Source organism: Galeopterus variegatus, unplaced genomic scaffold, assembly GCF_000696425.1.
Source record: "Galeopterus variegatus unplaced genomic scaffold, G_variegatus-3.0.2 Scaffold2080, whole genome shotgun sequence".
NCBI lineage: Eukaryota > Metazoa > Chordata > Mammalia > Dermoptera > Cynocephalidae > Galeopterus > Galeopterus variegatus.
Genome location: NW_007728191.1, coordinates 96,893 through 118,289, shown reverse-complemented (window position 1 = coordinate 118,289; position 21,397 = coordinate 96,893). Strand labels below are relative to the sequence as shown.

The 21,397-nt window shown below is 37.0% G+C and overlaps 1 protein-coding gene across 1 annotated transcript in view; it reads left to right on the top strand.

Annotated features, from left to right (window-relative positions):
- Positions 1–21,397, top strand: part of CPS1 (carbamoyl-phosphate synthase 1, mitochondrial) — a 118,958-nt gene that overhangs the window by 79,344 nt on the left and 18,217 nt on the right. Inside the window, 7 exon segments of the mRNA XM_008580409.1 lie at positions 1,993–2,174; positions 8,381–8,575; positions 8,993–9,060; positions 10,896–10,971; positions 15,546–15,623; positions 18,953–19,060; positions 20,647–20,736. Coding sequence (XP_008578631.1) covers positions 1,993–2,174; positions 8,381–8,575; positions 8,993–9,060; positions 10,896–10,971; positions 15,546–15,623; positions 18,953–19,060; positions 20,647–20,736 — 797 coding nt within the window.

Sequence of the window (21,397 nt, the reverse complement as noted above, 5' to 3'; positions counted from 1 at the left end):
TCAGAGAGATAAAACCCAAACTTTCACAGCTATTTGGTGGTAGAAGTGGGATTTAAATGCAGGTCTCAACTAGAAATTTCATCTTCTTTCATTTCACCATGTCACTCCTTTATTATTTTCGATCCTCATTCACTGAGTTGAGCATCTCACTGGAATTGGGGAATGAACTAGCCTTTAACTTTTTCTCTTCTAACATAGTTGTTCATAAAGGTCTACATTTGCTCAAAGTCTTTATATATCAATGAGAAATTATACTGTAGATACAATCTGTGACCTAACATATGACCTCTGTTTACATCAAATGTAAAAAGCTTGTCTCACTGGCACATAGAGCATTATATAATCTAACTAAAGTATACTCACCAGAGATTGTGACATTTCTCTCTTAGTCAATTAAAATTAGATATTTCATAACCACTGAAGATCTATTACAGTTGCAAGGTGTATATTTAAATGAACAGTGATATTAGCCAACAAATGTATTTAGTATTTACTCTCTGCAAGGCATTGTAATATAGAAATGATAAGATATATGATTTAAGTGTATGTGGTCTTACTCTGTTATTTTAATCATAATTTATTTCAGTTTTTACAATTAACTTAGTGCTTCAGGATATGCTAGTTTAACTGTCTTTGGTCTCATCTTGATGTAGCCCAAAAGTGTTATATTTTTACCACCTTAGTTATTGACTTAATCCATTTGTGTGGCTGTAACAAAATACCTGAGACAGGGTAATTTATAAAGAACAGAAATTTATTTCTTACAGTTCTGGAGACAGTGGAATCTAAGATCAAGGCACCGGCAGGTTCAATTCTCTGATGAGGGTTGGGTCTCTGCTTCCAAGATGGTGCTTTGAACCCTGTATCCTCTGGAAATGACTAACACAATGGCCATGTCCTCACATAGCAGAAGGAGGAGGGCACAAACAGATCAGACTTGCTTCACCAAACCTTTTTATAATGGCATTAATCTATTCCTGAGGGTAGAGCCCTCATGACCTAAACACCTCCTAAAAGTCTATACCTCTCAATACTGTTACATTGGGGATTAAATTTCCAACACATGAATTTGGGGGACACATTCAGACCATAGCAGTTATTTTATGGTTAAGTGACCTGAACACCTTCATCTGAGTCTACTCTTTGCCTCTCCAGACCATTTTTCCTTCTTTTTCAGATTTATGCAATGATTCTGCATTATATTAGGAGCCAGGGAAGACTAGCTAAGCCAATAATCATGTTTATACTTACTTGATAATAAGAAACATGCTACTATATTTGGATAACATAATATTTTGACAAGAATTTTTAGGAGACAATGTCTGAGTGCAAAAAATTAGTACAAGTCCCAGGATTTTCAGTTCTATGGCATCCCAGTAGAGCTGATATTTTGAGGCATTTAGGTCATTATTATACTTTGAATTACTTTACAGAAGGTCACTCACTCTGCATGGGGTGGCCTTGCCAAGCTTAAAAGGATATGCTTAGAAAGAACAGGACTTTTCAATCAATCAAGATTTGTCAGAGCTGCAAGACACCTCAGGGATCATGGGGTTTAACCCTCAGACAGCAGATTAAGTGGAAGGACTGAAACAAGAACTCAAGTATTCTAATGACTGTCTTAACTATTTTTGTGCATTGAGGTCAATGTGTTCACTTTAAATTTCTTTTAAGTAAATGAAGGATTTTTCATCTTGAAAATTATCTCCCATTAATATTGAGGTTCTGAATGCTTCATATATGGAGATTACCTATTGCAGAATTTAGCATGTAAAACAAGCCAACATTTCATTGTTTAATTAGTCTCTGTTTTTCTTAATATTAACACAGTATGCAATACGGGTCTAAAATTTATATTTTGGAATGTTAAAAATTAAATTGAAAGGTATTAGCTTCCTTAGCCTGGACTGACAGGAGATACTTTTCTGGTTCTCTTTGTGTTGTAACTTCATTCTTCTCTTACCCCTTTTCCCACTCTCATTGTCTCTGTAGGCAGCAGTGTGGAATTTGATTGGTGTGCTGTCTCCAGTATTCGCACATTGCGTCAACTTGGCAAGAAGACAGTGGTGGTGAATTGCAACCCTGAGACTGTGAGCACAGACTTTGATGAGTGTGACAAACTGTACTTTGAAGAGTTGTCTTTGGAGAGAATCCTAGACATCTACCATCAGGAGGTAAAAAAAGAAAAGTGAAAAAACAAAAGAAAAATATATGCAGTGCACACTTTACCTATGTGTATTTGCGCATGTAGATTTATATTGCAATTCCCTTTAGGAAAAAGAGCTGCCAGTGTGTTCTATTGCTTAATTTTGTAGTGAAACTTTAAAAAAAAGAATAAATAAAACCACTCCAGCCTTACATTCTTGTAGCCCTGGCACAGAGTGATTACTTTTCATACAAAATTCACTTTTTCTTTCTAAGTGTTCCAGCCGTATTGAAAATTCTACTTGGCAACAGGTTCCAGCCACATTTTAGCTAATATAAGGTGGCCCCTCATAAATATTTTGCAGAATGATTTAATTGATCCTCTAACATACAATAAACAGCCGCTTTCTAGTTTATGTGATGTGGTCTGATGATGAACGGTTTCCAGAGGAGGAAAGTCAGTTGTTCACAAAGGGCCACTTAATTCCTTGTTCCATCAGATGAAGCCATTAGTCTTCAGTTTAAGATCAATGAGTCAATTCTGAATGATTTTGGTTCCTTTATAGCCTTCTCTTACAGTTGTTCCTCCATCCCCACTTCAATATTATTGAGTACATTTTCACTGTGGATTCATATGATTGTAGGTTACCATAATTTTATAGAACAAGTTAAATTATCTTACAATTGAAAAAATAACTATTAGAAAATTCCAGAGTGATGTCCAGTAGCTGTGCCTTTGCTATCATTACAGTTAATTCCTTACCATAGAGTATTGTCCCTATGTGTAAAATATGGTCAATAGAAGGGAAAAAAAGTATTGAATTGGTGCCAGAATACTTAAGTTCTAGTTTTGACTTGAAAACTCATTGACTTGTTCAAATTACTTAAATTCTCTGTGCTATATTGCTTTGTTGTTGTTAATGAATCCTACGAGTGTAAAAGCATGCTACTTAAAGGTATTGCAAAGGTAACATGGAATTTTATAATAAAATTGATTCATTAGGTAGAATATACACTTTATTTTTTAGTTGTCTGTCTGACATGGTTTTTAAAAAATGATTTCTTAACATTCTTTTTAGATAGATGAGCATCAAAACAAATGCAATTTACAAATATTTTCTGAGCATGTTGTTAAACCCAAGTTCAGCATTATAGACAGCTATAAAAACAGGTCCCTACCTTCAAGACATTAACAATAAAACTGGGATCTATGAATTTATATCAATATGTATTTCATATTTTTATATTTACATAAATATATGAAAAATAAAATACATGCTTTAAAAATATTAAAAAGTATTACAGACAATAGCAGCAGGCATTTAACATATAGTTAAATATTTCCATGTGAAACGGGCCAAGGAAAGATTACAAACTCCTATAACTGCTTTTGAATGCAGTAACACACGACTACAAACATTCTTTTACTATAAATAAAGCCAGTATGATAGAAAGAAGTAAGTTGGCTTTTCTTTGAAGCTAATTGGCATTTAAAGTGTAGCATTACTATTTATTGTGAGGTAATTTAATACGTTAAATTAGAGAACATAAGAACAACAATCCATTGATGTACTCCTCAGGTTATCCCACAGGAAGTGCTATACATCACATACACGCGTACGTGTGTGTGTGTGTGTGTGTGTGTATGTTTCCTTTCATGAGGTTGTGTATCTCCCTGGAGCAGGCTCTGTTGTCACATGCTGCTCTGTTGTCTCTGATAATGGGTGTGCTTCCCCTGGAGGAGACTGTTCTTATCCTACCTTAGATGCCTCTAGTGGTAGTGAAGGCGCTGAAGCATTCACTAATGACTGCAGAAAATTGGAAGCGTGTCTAACTGTATTCGAAAGCATACATTTGAGTCCCTTAGAAGGGCAATAGGCTTTCCCGAGGACACAGGCCATAATAGAAAGTGTGAGGAGTCTCTGGCCCAGGTCTCTTGGTCTAGTTCTGGACCAAGGCTGTTTCCAGGGCATCAAGGGGAACCTCTAAAGAAAACAGGAAGGAGGAAGTCAGAGAAGTAACGCCTTGTTGGTAAAACAGGCTGCTTTGGAAGAGGTCTTCATCGGAGGTTGAGTAAGAAACACTGAAATCTCCTTCCCACTTGCTCTTATTTTATTTTAGTGGAAAATGCTACAGTGTTGGAGTATATTCCTTTGGCTGCAGACATTTTTTATACTTTAGAGAGTAACCCTTTAAGTTTAGTAAATTTATTTACTCATTTATTCCTTGTGATTGTGTTCATAGGTTTTGCTTCCTTAGAAGAGATTCAAATTTTGATTTCCTTGGTGTGTGGGGAAGGGTCAGGAAAGCAAGAAGCTGGTGTCTGCCTTCTATTAGACTTTGATGGATGATATTTTGCCCAGTTCAGAACACTTCTTATAAGGGAAAAGATGTTCTCAAATTATTTTGAGGTATATGAGGGTACTTCAAAAAATTTATGGAAAGATTCATGTTATCTTTCAAGTCTATTTTTCCATGAAATTTTTGAAGTACTCTCCTACGAACTGAAAATTATTACATTGTTTATAGAAGTTGCAACACTGTGCTTCTCTTTTACTAGATCTATTTTCTGAGGATGAATTATGCAGTCATCTTTACAGGCTACAATGAGTAAGAATCACACAGGTCTGGTCCTAACCTCACATTTCCTTTTCTTCCTTTGGAGACTCATGGTTTGAAAAATTACATAAACAGCATTAATTTCCTTCTATATCCAAGCCCCATTTAGGTCCCATTTTTGTATTTATTTATTAAAAAACAGATTTGTTCTAAAAATACCAAACAACGTATCTGACACCTTTTGATATTCCTGGATAACTTTTTCTTGGTTTTACAATTCATACTTTGCCTAATTATATCCCTTAAAATATACACTCTACATAATGGTTTAATTGTCCTATTTTTAACAAATAACACTGTATGTATTTAGATAATGGTACTTCTGTAACAAAACTTGAGTTAAATGAATAAATTAATTATAGACATTAGTTAGTGATATATAAAGCCCATTAGGGAACGCGTGACTATAAATAGAATTGGGGTTCGTTTCTAGCATTTGGTTTAATTGTAGTTAAACGTAATCCTAAACTTCTGCCTAAAATGTAAAATGTCTTTTACTAAAATGCAATTACTAAAATATAAAGCATGATCCTTTTCATTAGCAGATATATAAATAGTGGAATTTTGTAAATTGTAGATAATCCATGAAATTGCAAAAATCAGGGCTATTTTTAATGAGGCAAATGCTATTTCTGTCAGTAAGATAAATTTTTTCACCTCACATTCTGTCTATAATACAGCATTTAATTTGTCCATAAAAATAAGGACTGATTAAAGTGTGGCTAGGAGAAATTAAGATGTTCTCAAATAAATATGAAGCGTTTCCTTTTAAATCTTTACTGTTGAAAACAAATTTCTGGTGTATTTGCAGCTTGAATGTTATTTCAGAAATATTCTTGTGCTGTGTTACCATAACTTAGTGATATCAGGTTTTAAAAAATGGAAAACTAAAATGGGTAAAAAAATTACACACAAATCTAGGCAAGATTAATGGAATCTGGGGTGTCTAAATGGATTGTTTTAGGCCTAAATATTTTAAAAACCTGTGAAACAATGTCTGAACTTTAGAATATTCTACTTCAGTAGTTACTTGAAATTATTTAGGGCTAAGTGATTGTGATAGTGATGGCGATTTACCTGTGTGGGATACCAGGTTCCTGTCCCTATATCCCTAGTGCTTGGAGTTGGAGCCAATTTAAGATTAGATTCTCCATGAAACTGTCCTATATTAACATCATCCTACAAACATGTCATCATACTTGAATTCCTTTTGCTGTGTGGGCAGAACCTGCACTACACCATCACACTGTTGCTCTACAACATTCCTTTGGATGTGAATTATCTTCCCAGTGATGATCAATATTTCTGGGGGTCAATGATGAGAATTTGGTTTTGTCCTGAATGTTTTTCTATCTACCTCTTTTACAAAAGAATGTTTTAGAACTAGCTCTTCTCTTATCTTCTAACATTAATCACCTCTAACACCAGTCAGAAAAGTAAAGTTTGCTTAAGATTCGATTATTTAATGTCCTACTTGAGTATAGCTTTACAATCTGTAAAATCGAGTTCATATACCAGCTCTGTATTTGCTAGATAAGAGTTATGGGCAAGTCACTTCACCTTCATTGAGACTCCATTTCTTTAGCTATAAATTGGGGATAGTAATAATCACCACAGAAGTATACTGTGAAGGTCAAAAAAGATACTCCAGGATACCTAATATACCTAGTAAAGTCCTCAATAAAGAGTGGCAGCTATTATCTTATTTGAAAGTTCTTAATTTCTTAAAAAATGGAAATCAATTTAGTAGAGCTATTTTGAAAAAAATGTTAGTACATTTATTAATTAAGTCCTTTTTATTAAACGTTAAGCTTCTGTTTAGTCTGATTGATTCCAACTTTTGCTCATAAATTGCTACTACTCCCTTAATTTTCAAAAATTATTTTGAATTCTTTGACATAAGAAATTTTTCATATACATTCAATTGAAGAACTTGTTTTTAAGCCTGTAAAACATTAACAACACTGTTAATAAATAAAAAAATTATTAAGAAAATAAAATTATACTGAAGAGAATAACTCATTTTAAAGATTTTGTAAAAATGTGTATTAAACATGTTTTAAAATGATGATAAAAGTAGCTTAAGTATACATAAATATGGAGAACAGAGGGTTATTATTTTCAATAATGTTTATAATGCCTTTAGCACTCAACTGCAGGGTGTTTGTTTAGACAGTATTATAACTGCACTCGTCAGAGAGAAATTAGTTTCATCCCTTATATGAATATTTCAGATCAATTTCAAATAATGATAAAATACATTTGGCACATATCTATCACTTCAGCAATTCTACTAATATTTCTTAGTGGGTCATTAGGGCAAACAGGAATTATGCCAACCTCAATGGCCTATAAGATATATAATATTTTGTATTAATAATCATGCCTCATTTACTTAAATACACTTACAGTATATAGGACCTTTAATGTTTATCTTATTTAATCTACATAACAGCCTTGTGAAGTAGGCAGGTGTTATCCTAATTTTACAGACAAGAAGACTGACCCCCCCCTGGGTAAGGCAGGCAGTGCACAGAGGGAACCAAGATGAGAAGAAACGTCTAACTTAAAATCTTATTCTCCACTTCTAACTGTGAATCTGATTCCCCACCATCTCACACTCAGCCTCACTGCTAAAACACCAGACTTGAGAAACTTTGAGATTGGGAGGGCTAATTTTTTTTTTTTTAATTTTGAAGTTTTGGCTACCAATAGGAGACTTGATTTTTATTAAGAATATCATGTGCTAATCAAACATCTGAATTAAGGCTAAAGATTCAGGCACTGCTTGTAAAGCAAGTAGTAAGGAAATAGTAACTCAAATCAGTTACTGGATACTGTAGACAGGTTGCAGCAAAGAGAGGATGGTGGAGTCGGTCATCAGAGTGTGAGGTGGAATTTAGACTGGACTTTAGGGGTGGTTAGAAGTTAGATAAGCAAGAGAAGGATAAAGGAAACAACAGCCAGGGAAGTTTCAGTGGTGCAGAGAGTTTGCTAGTGGGAATGTACATAGTTGGGGATAATGAGTAGAGAAGTCTTCCTGGGGCTGAGAGGGGTGAAGATAGATAAGACTGGAAAGTCTGAAGTGTCTTGAGGGTAAAGAGCTTGTAGTTTATCCTCTAGGCAATAGGAACCTTCAGAGAGCTCTGAGTATAGGAGTAACTTGGTGAAGCAGTCTTGTAGAATGCTTAATCTGAATGTGAAGAGCTGGGGTGGAGGGGTACAGGAGAGTTGAGTGTTGGAAGGGGAAATCTGTCTCCATTTAGGAAATAACAACAGTAGTCCAGGAATTAATTGATTATGGGGTAGAGTACATGGTGTAAATTCATTGAGTTCATTTTCTTTTCCAATTGCCACACATGTTAATGTTGCAAATGATATCTGTATGTAGTTGTGTGGAAGTCTTGCATAGATTTTAGCATGTAAGTTCCTGAAAAGTCAAAACTAAGTATGTTTATCTCTTTGTGGCATAATTTAATATTATCCATTGATATAGAGGTGAAAATAACACACCCATGTTAGGCATTGCCATTAGGGAAATGGAGGCAAGATGAGTACAGTTGTTCATTCATGATGAAGTTACTCCAGTGGCTGATATTGTGGACATCTTTTCCAGGCATGTGGTGGCTGCATCATATCAGTCGGGGGTCAGATTCCAAACAACCTGGCTGTCCCCCTATACAAGAATGGTGTCAAGATCATGGGCACGAGCCCTCTGCAGATTGACAGGGCTGAGGATCGTTCCATCTTTTCAGCCGTCTTGGATGAGCTGAAGGTCTCTCAGGCACCATGGAAAGCTGTTAATACTTTGGTAAGGAAAGATACAAGTGTCTGTTTTTAATATTCTCTTTTGAAGAGTTGTAAGCTGAATGTTAACTACTGGAGATGTTAACTGAGGGCAGATAGAATGCACTATGCTTAGTGAATTTACTTTAGAGTTGCTGTATTTCCATGATTGCAGTTAAATGCTGATTATAAATTGGTAGCAGTGCTCTCATTAAGATTCAGACAATGAAAAGAAGTTCAAACTATTTTTGAACTAGATTTGATATTTAGAATTAGAAACTAGGAATTTTATGTATTTGGATGTCTAATTTACATTTTAATGGTGTCTTTTGAAAGAAAGAATAAAAAGAGTTGGGTTACCACTTGATCTAACCATAATGTTCTGCATTTTTATTGCATATTTTAAACTATTCATACATATGTTGTTGTTTCTGTTAATTAGAATGAAGCACTGGAATTTGCAAAGTCTGTAGGCTACCCCTGCTTGTTGAGACCTTCATATGTTTTGAGGTAATATGTTGTTTTCCAAAACAATGATTCAAAAATTGGGAGATACAGAAATGCATGCTGTATATTAATAGCACTAGGCTTTGATGTGTAGTAATTTGTAAATCCATCGATAATATTCAAACTATCATAGACAGTTTGAGGACCAATGCAAGGTCCTCAGCATCAGGAAGAGACTACAGTCCTAAGTCTAGCTTGAGGCATCTCCTTGCCAAACTGAGGAAGGGTTAGAGAGCACAGAGGGTAAGAAAACCTAAAAGAACAGCTCAAACAAACAAACAAACAAACAAAAACCACACACACACATATGCACACACATTGGGGTATCTGTCTCCAGAATCTATTTTCTGATATCAAGAAATGGTGTCTTATCTTTGACTATTGTCAGCAACTTCTGATAGTGCCTTCGTTTTAAAATTTTGAGTTTTTGAGATCAGGTTTTTTAAATAGAGGAATTACAATGGTGAGGACATGAACAGTGAGGATCTTTTATATTAAATTTTGAAACTAAGTTCTATCATCAAAGGAGAAGTTGTGAATTATCACTTACTCTCTTCAGATGTTACCACATGTAAGAAACTACCTCACGGAACAGGGGATAATAAGAGAAACACAATTTGCTGTGCACAATTTGAAAGTGTAAATGGAATTTGAGATAGGATCCTTTAAAATAATGAAAAATTTCAGATGAGGTGGAAAACTTTCCTTTTTACTTAAATGACATTTTGCATAAACTGCAGTCTAATAATATTACTTCTTTGAGGAGTTAATGTAAATGAACTGAAACAACAGGCACACATTTAGGGAAGGATTGGAAAAAACAGCTTTGACTATTTCACGTCCTGCATTTTTGCAGTTCTGTATTTTTGCTCCAGCGTCTTACACTCTGAATTATCAGTGTTATTGCTCTAGCCTTTCTCTCTTAAACACATGAAACAATTAAAAGCTTTGTATGCAGAAACTTGTAATAGAATTGTAAATTTTAAAGTCATGGATATGTTAATTAGTTTGAATCTATAATATATATATAGATCAAAACATCACATGGTAGCCCATAAACAATTAGTATTTATCAATTAAAAATAAATTTAAAAAAGAGAAAAGAAATTTGTAATGGAGCAGAAACGTTAAGAAAAGTACTTTTTAAAAGGAAGTGGAAAGTGATATTTTCTTCCTTATTCCTTCCCTTCCTCCTGTTGCTGCTCCTTTTCTCCCCTCCCCTCCAATTTTGAAAATGACAAAATTTAGAGTAAATTGATTTCAGATAGCATTATTTCTCAAGTTTTTAGAAGGAAAGACACAGTTGAATATGTTTCAGTCAGATACTGTACATCACATTTGCAAGTGTTCCTAAAAAAATCGATTCTTTGTAATCTGGTTGAGGTGGCAGAATGACCTGCTTTCATAACATACCAGAGGGTTAAGATCTGCTGTTGGTGATGAACTCTGAAGAAACAGGGTTAGAGAAATTATGTTCTGGGCTGAATCGTGTTTAGGTTTAAGAATTGCCTGGAACCAGCAGAGCATGAGAACAGTAAATCAGAAAGAGCAAGCCTTGAGGGAGTACAATCTCTAGAGCTACTGGTGTTCCCTTGGGGCATTATTCCAGGTCTAACCCCTTTTTTCATCCCCAACTTTAGTGACTTTTTACTTTGGCTGATTGTCCTGGTGATTAAATGGAGTAATGTCACAGGTTAGGAAAAGGCACTTTCTTATTGAGCCTAGTGTAAAACTAGAGGTTGCCTGGAACTGTTCTGAGAATCAGTCAAAGCTAGTGTGCCTTACTTTCACAGTGGTAAAAAATACTGACCTTCTTTTATTTGTCCTCCTTTTTCCAGTGGATCTGCCATGAATGTGGTGTTCTCTGAGGATGAGATGAAAAAATTCCTAGAGGAGGCTGCAAGAGTCTCTCAGGTAGTGTCCAATTTCCTCCTGGTGACTTTTACCTCCTCTGTTAATTGCTACCTCGTTTTGTCTGCTGCTTTTCTTTTCACACCATGTTGTTAGGATGATTTTCTTGTTTTTTTTCTTCTTCCCAATAGTCTCCTACATATGAGAATGACAAAGTTCAGAAGCCTTAAATTGTAACCAGATTCTTAGGGTTAGTGGAAGGAGAGAAAGACCTGTGCATATTTGACCAAAACAGATACACATGGTTTGAGATGCACGTAATCTAAAAGGATAATTATACTCATTCTTCTCATCAGTTAGATGCTGGTCAAGTTATTCCTGGGATTCCCAGCCTCAAAGGCTGCCCAACCATGCTCATCATTAACCAGAGAAAGCTTTCCTGATTTTTACTTCTTATACCTGGGGACTTTGACTTAATCAACATGCAACTTTAATAGTAAGTCCCCTCTTTCACCTATTGATTTTTTTTTCTTTTTTAGCACATCCCGTTAGTGAGTTAGTAATAATGCTTGTAATTTTGTAGTGACTCAACCACCTTCCTCCACTGCCCGAGCTCTTACTTTCTCCTTCGGTGTTACCTCAGTGTGATCTATTTAAGATTTACCCAGTGAGGTTATTGATCTGCAGACCTTGTACTGTAGGGAATGAAAGTAATATTTTCCTTTTAAAAGCTTTCAAAAGCTAGTTGGGGTAAAAAAAAAAAAAGGAAGAACTCATAGAGAAGAGTTTGATGTTTTGATGTTCAGGAAGTGGAATTTGGAGGGAGCTGAAGAGTGAAATCAGAGGCATTTCAAAGAGTTCAAAGAGGAACAAAGAGAGTGGATTGTTCCTGCACACACAAAACCAGATCCCTTCTTCTGTACGATAGTTGCTCCCCAAGGATGTTTGGGCAGTGAAGAGAATGGATAAAGAGTGGGAAGAGGAAAAGTGTAAAAAAAGAAAACCAAGTGGATTTTGAGTTCATGTTTGTGTGAAAGTCAGATGACTGAGGAGGGAATCTCTCCAACAGTCCAGTTTTCATTAGTGCACTCTGGATTGAGACACCAGCTATCCTCTCCTGTATCTTATTCCCTGCCAGGGGTCCTGCTATGCTGCCCTATTGAGAAGCCAGCAACTGTACCCTGCTGGTCTCATGTGAGTGATGAGGCATGTGTCCTGTCATTTCTGCCTGGAACACTAGACCTCTTAGGATCTGTACTTGGTAGAATATTAGAAAAACCATGTTTTTTTTTCCCCCACTGGCATATGGGTAGAACCCATATGGAATCAAATTTAATGATAGAGATATCCTGATTGAGTACTCTCTAATTCAAGTCTTCCCATCAAAGTACAGCAGAATCTAAAATACTCAAATCAATGAATCTAGAGGAAAATCAGCCTCCATCAATCATTCATCTATTTATGTATTCATTCATATATAGCACCTGTATATAACGGCATTGTTCTTAGTACTATGTGTTATACTCATGAAAAGAAAGATACAGTTTCTGCTTTCACAGAGGATTTTCTTTGCGAGGGACAACAGACATCAAGTAATTACAATTAAATATGATGAGCAATGAACATTGCCATACAGAAAACACAGGATGCTGAGGGAGAGTGTAAAAGTCTTGGGGTCCAGTCACTGAAGAAGGGACATTTAAACTGATATCTAATGGTTGTGTCAGAGTTGATTGAATGAAAGACTTACATTGTGGGTGTGAGTAGGAAGAAAGAAACAGCATGTGTAAAGGCCTGAAGGTGAGAAAAAGCAGAGTTTCTAGGAACTGATAAAGCACTTATTATATGGCTGGGATACCAAACATGACATTGATTATGATAAAGGTAGAGAAGTAGATTGAATAGACAGACACCAGATAATGGGACCTTGTCAGTCATTATAGTGAGTTTGGATTTTAGTCATCTTTTCTATTTTAAAAAGATTAGTCTGCTGTAATACAGAGAGAGTGAATTAAGAGGCAAGACTGAATTCATGGAAAGAGGTTAGGGGGTTGTTGCTGTAGCTCAGGGTAGAGATGCAGTGCCTTGGATCAAAATAATGACAGTGAAGATGGAGAGTAATATTGGGGATGTGCTTGAAGGAAATTAGTGAGTGGATGGAGGTGGAGGATGAAAGAGGATAAAGGATGACTCCTGGGATTCTGCCTTGGACAACTGGATGGATAGGGGTGTCATTTACTGAGATAAAGAACATAGAAGAAGGAGAAAGTTTAAGAGGGGGAAATTATATATTTAATTTTTGACCTTTTGAATGTGAGCTGCCTGTGACGGATTGAAGTCAAGATGATTTGAAGGCAGAAGGTTACATAGATTTGGAATTGAAGATCAAGGTCATGGTTAGAGTTAAAGATGTCAAGACAGATTTTGAAAGTAAATAGCTTATTATTTTAATTGAAGCTTTGAGAATGGAAGCCATCACTGAGGGAGAGAGTGTGGAAGGACAGGAAGAGTTAAAACAAGGCTGGCTGGTTAGCTCAGTTGGTTAGAGCCTGCTGCTGATAACACCAAGGTCAAGGGCTTGGATCCCTGTACCAACCAGCTGCCAAAAAAAAAAAAAAAAAGGCAAAGAAAAAGAAAAGAAAAGTGAAGACAGAGACATGAAGAATATTGTCATTTAAGCGTGGAGTAGAAGAGGACAAAACCATTAAGGAGCCTAAAAAGAAGCATGAAAATGTAGTTTATAGACACTAAAGGAAGAAAGTGTTAAGAAGGCCAACAATGTATAATGCCACCGGAAGACTGGAATTTATTAAGAGATTTTCTTCTTCAACATAGTAAGAACTATTTCATAAATTTATTCAGTTGGCTGGGATGGTGGATGCTGTTGTTACCTGCCAACCCCCACCCCCTCCAGATCCCTTTACCTGTGGGAGCATCCATCCCGAACTGCTGTGATAGCTGACTTGGGTAATATTCTCAGTCAAGTGGGAGATATGCCAAGCAGGAAGCACAATCCCTCACCTCACCAACACCCTCCAAACCCTAGACAGCAACTGACCTTTGCTTCAAGAGGGGGCTTAAGTCTGCTCCAGAGCTCCCTGTGAGGCTGAATCCATCCTCCACAGAGGCCATAAACATACTAGCTTTTTCCTACCGCCCCTTCCTGCTTTTCTAACTCCCTCAATCAATCACTTAACCAAGAATCCTCATATCAGGTTTGACTAGAGAATCTGACTGAGCAGCCGGTAAACTGTCTCAGTCAGATAACATTGTAACTTTTTTTGAAGTTACGATGTTATCATCATGATATAGAAAATAAAGCCCAAATAGGTTTCAACAAAGCTCTGCCATGACTGCTGTAGGAAACATCCAATATTTAAGAAAGAGGAAACCGAGATGGAGAGAATTCTTTTTATGGCTAATAAACAGTTGCTTGTCCAATAGGCTTTTGAAGAGAAGTAAGCATGCAAATTTGCCTAACGTAATAATAAATTTTAAAAAGAGAGATGCTTATTTATGGCATAAAACATTGTTTGTTTTGATTTTCCCACAAAATTTACTTCTATTTTAAGTGTTCTGTTAAAGGAGATAAGATATGTTTAATGTAACACACATGCAGAACATGATGAATTCCATGACAGTGGCCAGAGGGAGTTTGTGTTCAGAGGAGAAAGAGATGTTCAGAGAAGGCTTCAGGGAGGAGGTGGCATCTGAACTTGGCCGTCAAGGGTGAGTTGAGATTCAAAAAGATGAAGCTGAGGAGAAAAGGTGGAGTGCACATGGGGAGGAGAGACACAGATGGGTAAATGCAGGGCTCAGGAAGGAAACAGGTGGTCCAGGTTGCTGGAGCCCAGGGCATAGAGGAGAAGATATCTAAACCCTGGAGATCTTCAGTCAACCTCTTCATTTAATCTGGGAAAAGCAAGTGGCTCTCATGTCAGGTTGTGAAGGACATCCCAGCACTGTCATGGAGGAACTGAGTGTGGGAAGCACTTCTAGAATGATAAGGGGTCTGAAACAACCAAGGAAGGAAGGACCTTTTAAGAGTAATAAAGAAACATGTTTGATTTTACAGTTGCAAGTGTCATGCCCTAGAAGTTGTTTAAGACATCAGTTCCAGGCAAAAGATTTCATCTTTGGCCCACTAAAACGAAGACAAAATGTTACTCTTCTTCTAAGTTCTTTCACAATTCTCCACTTAGAGAACTGATTTAGGAAGTTGCATTGATTGTAATAAATAGGGGTAGGAAGAGAGAAAGAACCTGATCCAATAGTAATATATAATTATAGATAAAGTAGAGAAATATTCATGATCCTGGTAGAAGAGAAGGAAGCCACATTCTGCTTCCTCCTTAGCCCCCCTTTTTCTAACTGGCCTGGAAGCCTATATTTGAGATTTCAGAACTCATGCTCAGTTTGCTGAGCACTCAAAGTTGGAGAAAGACCCTGCGCCTCACTGTGAGCAGACAATGACCTTGTTCTTACAAAACAGATTGGCAAATGAGTTAATGTACTGTGTTGAGCCTTAAGTTTTTTGCAAGTATTGCCCCGGTATTTACTTACGGTCCCTGACTTACTTGACACTATACACATAATTTCTGCTAAAGGTTCTGCTCCTCTGTTTTCCTTGGTGACAGGAGCACCCAGTCGTGCTGACGAAATTTATTGAAGGAGCCAGGGAAGTAGAAATGGACGCTGTCGGCAAAGACGGAAGGGTAAGTGCTTTATCCGCATCTGCCCCATCCCTACCTTCCCATCAATTTTTCTCAGCACTCTAGAAATATTTGCAGGTCAGAATTCATGCTTTCTACAAAACAGGTCTCCGATAATACTGGAGAAGCTGCTCAGTCAAAAAGAATTCAAATGCACTGACAATTTAGTTGATGTGTCGCTGGTATCATATTTCCTGTGTTTCACACTGTTAGAATTTCTCTTTGATGATATTCAAAATTAATTATCATCCTGTACTCATCATTCTTTTTGAATAGATTTTCTCATTTTCTTTTGTCTATGTTTTTCTTTTATGTTTCAATGGATATTATAAAAACATCTAATACTTTTCTTTCTGAAGTTTCTAATTGAATCCCTGGGTTTTCTTCTCTTTTCATTTCCTATCCTCCCCCCTTTTCATTGGGTTAATAAAGGCATAACCAGAGTAGTGTGGATAAGGATAATAACAAAATGGGTATACCATGTCACATCTTGTATTGCTAAAGCAATGAATGCCTCCAGCTTTAGGGAGAAATAAAAATGTGAAGAAGGGTTTACTTTAGCTTGCTAGTTGTTTTAATAAGGCATTTATGATTTATCTGGAAATATAGGAAGCTTGGTTTTAGGGAATCCATGCCATTTTATTTTCTTTGTGGAAAAATAAAAAGTTAGGTTTTATCTTCTGCTTTGCAAGTACAACAACACTTCTGAACATATTAAATTTTTCCTTTGTTTATTTCCTTCCTGATTAGCAGTTCGGAGTAGCTTTTTCTTTCTTTTTTAATTGTAATGGCATCTTAGCACAGAATCATATAACCTTGGGTTGAAGCATCCTTAAAGATAATTTATTCTAGTCCCTTTTCCTTCCTGATTAGCAGTTCGGAGTAGCTTTTTCTTTCTTTTTTAATTGTAATGGCATCTACTTAGCACAGAATCATATAACCTTGGGTTGAAGCATCCTTAAAGATAATTTATTCTAGTCCCCCATACCCCAAAGATAGGAATTTTCTTCATAGAAACTCTGGAAAATGTTCATCTGTTTTCTTTTGAACTCTTTGGTGATGAAGAGCACAAAATATTGTAAGTTTATGTATGGGCGGATTTTTTTTTTTTGGTTGTTTGTTTGACATCTCAGGTATTCCCATCTTTTTTTTTTTTTTTTTTTTGGTGTCATTTGTAAGTCTGATAAGCAGATCTCTTAAGTAATTTATTTGTCTTTTACAGCCATCCAATCATTCTCCACCACTCTCAGTATCGTTTCCCAGAGGCACACATATTATTAACATATAGGTTACAGTGATTGAAATCATAGACTTTGGAGTCTGACAGATAAGCATTCAAAATCCTAACTTAGTCACATACTAGTCACATGAACATGGGTTATTTATTCTTATGTTGCTTTCACTTCCTTGTCTCTAAAAGAGGACAAGAGTATTTTGATCCCTTGACCATATCTTCAAGTCTTCCTTCCAGTCCACTTAAGTTATGCCATTTACTACATATTCACTTCTCCNTTTTATCTTCTGCTTTGCAAGTACAACAACACTTCTGAACATATTAAATTTTTCCTTTGTTTTTTTCCTTCCTGATTAGCAGTTCGGAGTAGCTTTTTCTTTCTTTTTTAATTGTAATGGCATCTACTTAGCACAGAATCATATAACCTTGGGTTGAAGCATCCTTAAAGATAATTTATTCTAGTCCCCCATACCCCAAAGATAGGAATTTTCTTCATAGAAACTCTGGAAAATGTTCATCTGTTTTCTTTTGAACTCTTTGGTGATGAAGAGCACAAAATATTGTAAGTTTATGTATGGGGGGATTTTTTTTTTTGGTTGGTTGTTTGACATCTCAGGTATTCCCATCTTTTTTTTTTTTTTTTTGGTGGCTGGACAGCAAACCTCGGTGTTATTAGCACCATGCTCTAACCAACTGAGCTAAACAGCCAACCCTGGGCATTCTCTATCTTGAACTAAGGTCTGCTTGCCTGGAACTCTCGTCTTGGACTTCCGGAGTTTTAGAGCATAAGTTTAATCTCTCTCCTCTTTCAACTCCTTTTGTGTTTGAAGATAGAGAAATAAAATAAGAGGAATGTGAATGTAGCTACATGGAAGTAGAGAATGTAAGACTAGCCTAGAGATGTTTGTGCTTTTTCATATATTGTGTGGGTAAAGTGATGTGTGGGCCTGATCCGGCTCTAGGTGTCAGGATATGCACTAGCCCTAAGCTTCTCTGAGACATCGCACATCATCCTGCACTCCCTCTTTTGGAAATGTGCCATGTTATTCACATAATTTTTAAACTGTTATACTCGGAAGTAGGCATAGTATTTCAGCCATGTTATGATTGTTCCAGAGCTCAGTGGGATGGTTAACTCCCCTTTTCTAGATACTGCACCAAAAAACCCCCCAAAACAAAAAAGCTTGAGGTCTCATTATGCATCAAGTATCATGCCAGATACTTTATATGTGTTCTCTTTTATCCTTAACAAACATTCTATGAGACAGGTACTATTGTTATTTCCATCTTATCAGAAACCAAAGCCAAGCAGGTAAAGCACCTTGCTCAGGTCACAGAGCTCATATGTGACAGCAGAAGGATGGAGACTCAAGTGTCATCCTGTTTTGTCATTTGTAAGTCTGATAAGCAGATCTCTTAAGTAATTTATTTGTCTTTTACAGCCATCCAATCATTCTCCACCACTCTCAGTATCGTTTCCCAGAGGCACACATATTATTAACATATAGGTTACAGTGATTGAAATCATAGACTTTGGAGTCTGACAGATAAGCATTCAAAATCCTAACTTAGTCACATACTAGTCACATGAACATGGGTTATTTATTCTTATGTTGCTTTCACTTCCTTGTCTCTAAAAGAGGACAAGAGTATTTTGATCCCTTGACCATATCTTCAAGTCTTCCTTCCAGTCCACTTAAGTTATGCCATTTACTACATATTCACTTCTCCCATCTTCTTTTCTTCCCCAGTGTCTAAAAGATAAAGATGTTTCCAGTGCCTCCCAAATGCTGTTTCCTATTCTGTTCTTAAATGTCAATATGTGCTGGGTTAGTTTTCTCCTTTTCCTGTTATTTTTACCCATGCTAAGAAGTGGAAGAGGCAGGTAAGCTCTCAGCAACTCCTGGCTGCCTCTAGAGCCATGTGCCCCTGCACAGGGAGGTCCGGTAAGTCTGTGTGCTGCTCTTTTTTCTGCTTTCCTCAGGAAAAGAAACTGCTCAATGCTCAGTGTATCTGTTAGGATCAAAGGGGTGGGTGAGGGAGCATCTTCCTTGAAGTAGGTGCCTGACAACTCTTTCTAAAATCTTTTTCTGACCAGGTTATCTCTCATGCCATCTCTGAACACGTTGAAGATGCAGGCGTCCACTCCGGAGATGCCACTCTGATGCTGCCCACCCAAACCATCAGCCAAGGAGCCATTGAGAAGGTCATCATTTATACATAAAAGTAGGAGGGGAAAAGCAACAGATGAAAAAAACCAAAAGCTCAGTGTTTTTAAAAACTAGGTAGCAGTGTAAGATATGCTGCAGGTTAAATTTAGTGATGAGGGGACGTTCCTTGCTCTGTGTCAGCTGAGTGTTTTAAAGATAACCATTCCCTTCACTGCCCTATAGAGCCCATTTTGTTGTATGCTAGTGTAGTGGTTCTCAAACATTAATGTGCATCAAAACCACCCCAGACCTTGATGAAATACAGATTGCTGGGCTCCAACCCTCAGCTTCTGATTCCATAGTTCTGGGTGGGGTCCCAGAATTTGCATTTTTAATAAGTCCTCAGGTGATGCTGTAGCTGCTGATCTGGGATCACATTTTGAGAGCTGTTCCCACTGGTGGTTCTAATGTTTGAGAGCCATTTACATGTAAAGCAAGGCTTTGTAGGAGTGATGAAGAAGATGTGCAGCAGCTACTTGGGGCCTCTGGAACTTTCTTATATGTCTTTTTTGACCCTTCTTTGAGAGCCACTTCTTTAAAGAACTTCCCCAGAAGGTTGACCCTGCCTCAGAACTCAACATGTACTGTGGGGTGTACACAGAGCTCCCATCTTAGACAACTCTTGAGGGGGTCCCATTAGTCTTCAGGTATGGCAGATCAGGCTTGGCATTTTTCTCAAGCTTTTCCAAACATCCTGCCACCAGAAAGAATTCACGCCTGTCTGTCTGATTGTACATTGGTTTGGATTCTAAAGGTCTTACTCTGTTTCAGAATGTGGAGGTAGCAGGATGCTTTTAATACCAGCAGCACAAAAGAGAAAAGGATTTCAAATGTACTTCAGTTTCTCATGTCAGGATAGATGACCTTAAAAACTCAGATTTTTCCAAATCTCTCAGAGCTCAGTATGCCACAGTTTCTACTTCCTTTTCTACCCAGTTAAATCACTGAATCACTCTTGTAAGTTTAACAAGAGAGGAGCTGCTCCTTGTAGTAATCAGCGCCCCCTCTTAGCATAGAAACCTTCTGGCTCAGATTGGATACAAGAATTCCTGTGTGTAACATACAGGGCCTCCTGGCAGGAAAACACTCTTTTCTTCTGACCATAATATCTACCCTTGTGAAGTCCAGGGCAACAGAGAAGCAACGTAAAGGAAATCTCTCTGGTTTCTTTGCTATACCTTGTAATTTCAGGGCCTTCTCCTCTCAGCAGGTAGGTCATTGGACTGATGGAGAGTTTGGACTGTAGTTACTGGTGCTGGAGCAACTAGGCTGAAAGGCTTCCATTTAACCCTCACAGTAAAACCAGGGTATATGATTGCAAGTAGATGGGGCATTTGGAAGAGAGAGAATTCTATCACATTATTTTTTCTTTTCCCTTCTATCCTGTTGTGACTATTTAGTAAATATTATTTTGTTGCTCGTGCCTCCATTATTATTATTATTATTAATTATTATTATTATTATAGGTGTAGCTTTATGGAAAGAGAAGTTAAATTTAAGGTGCTATGCCTTTTTTTAGTTTTGTTTTTTTTTTAACTAAGTTATGTTCTCTTAACATTATGTCATTGTCCTTTTGATCTAGGTGAAGGATGCTACCCGAAAAATCGCGAAGGCTTTTGCCATCTCTGGCCCATTCAACGTTCAATTTCTTGTCAAAGGAAATGATGTCTTGGTAAGAAATGCCAAGGTGCTTGAGAAGACACTGCTGCTGGGTTAGGTCATGTTTGTTTGTGTCCCACTGGTGATCTTTTCTGTGAACACCAGCCACAGCCCTACTGAGACCCCAGCAGCTCTTTGTGCCCATGTGGGGTCTGGCACAGCATATAATGCCTGCTTTGTTTGAAGGCGCAGGTTTTTTTTGCCACTAATATGTCAGTCACAGCTTTGTAAAGCGCTCTAATCCACTGGAAAGAAGTTCACTGTTGCCGTCTATGGTATAGTATTGACGGATACAGCCAATATCGTAAAGTAACCCGAATGTGTAGAGTATTCATAAACCGCAGGCACTGACGTCCTGCTTTACTCCTTACCCAGAGAAGAAAGTTGTTTTAGATACTATTTGCAAAAACAGTTAAATCACCCAGGTTATTTCTAATTTAGTCTACTTAATTTAACTAATCAATAGCCCATGTTGATTTACCACCTACTATTCAGTCATATGGTGTCTACAAAGACGTATAAGGCACAGTCTCTGCTCGCAAAGATCTTGTAACTTAGTAAGAACTGGGAAAAAGATGAATTTGTAGGTAACTATAAGGTAGAGTATAATAGCGCTGGAGGAGATGTGCACATAAAGTGGCAGTGGAATTATAAAACAGAGAGAGCATATTTGC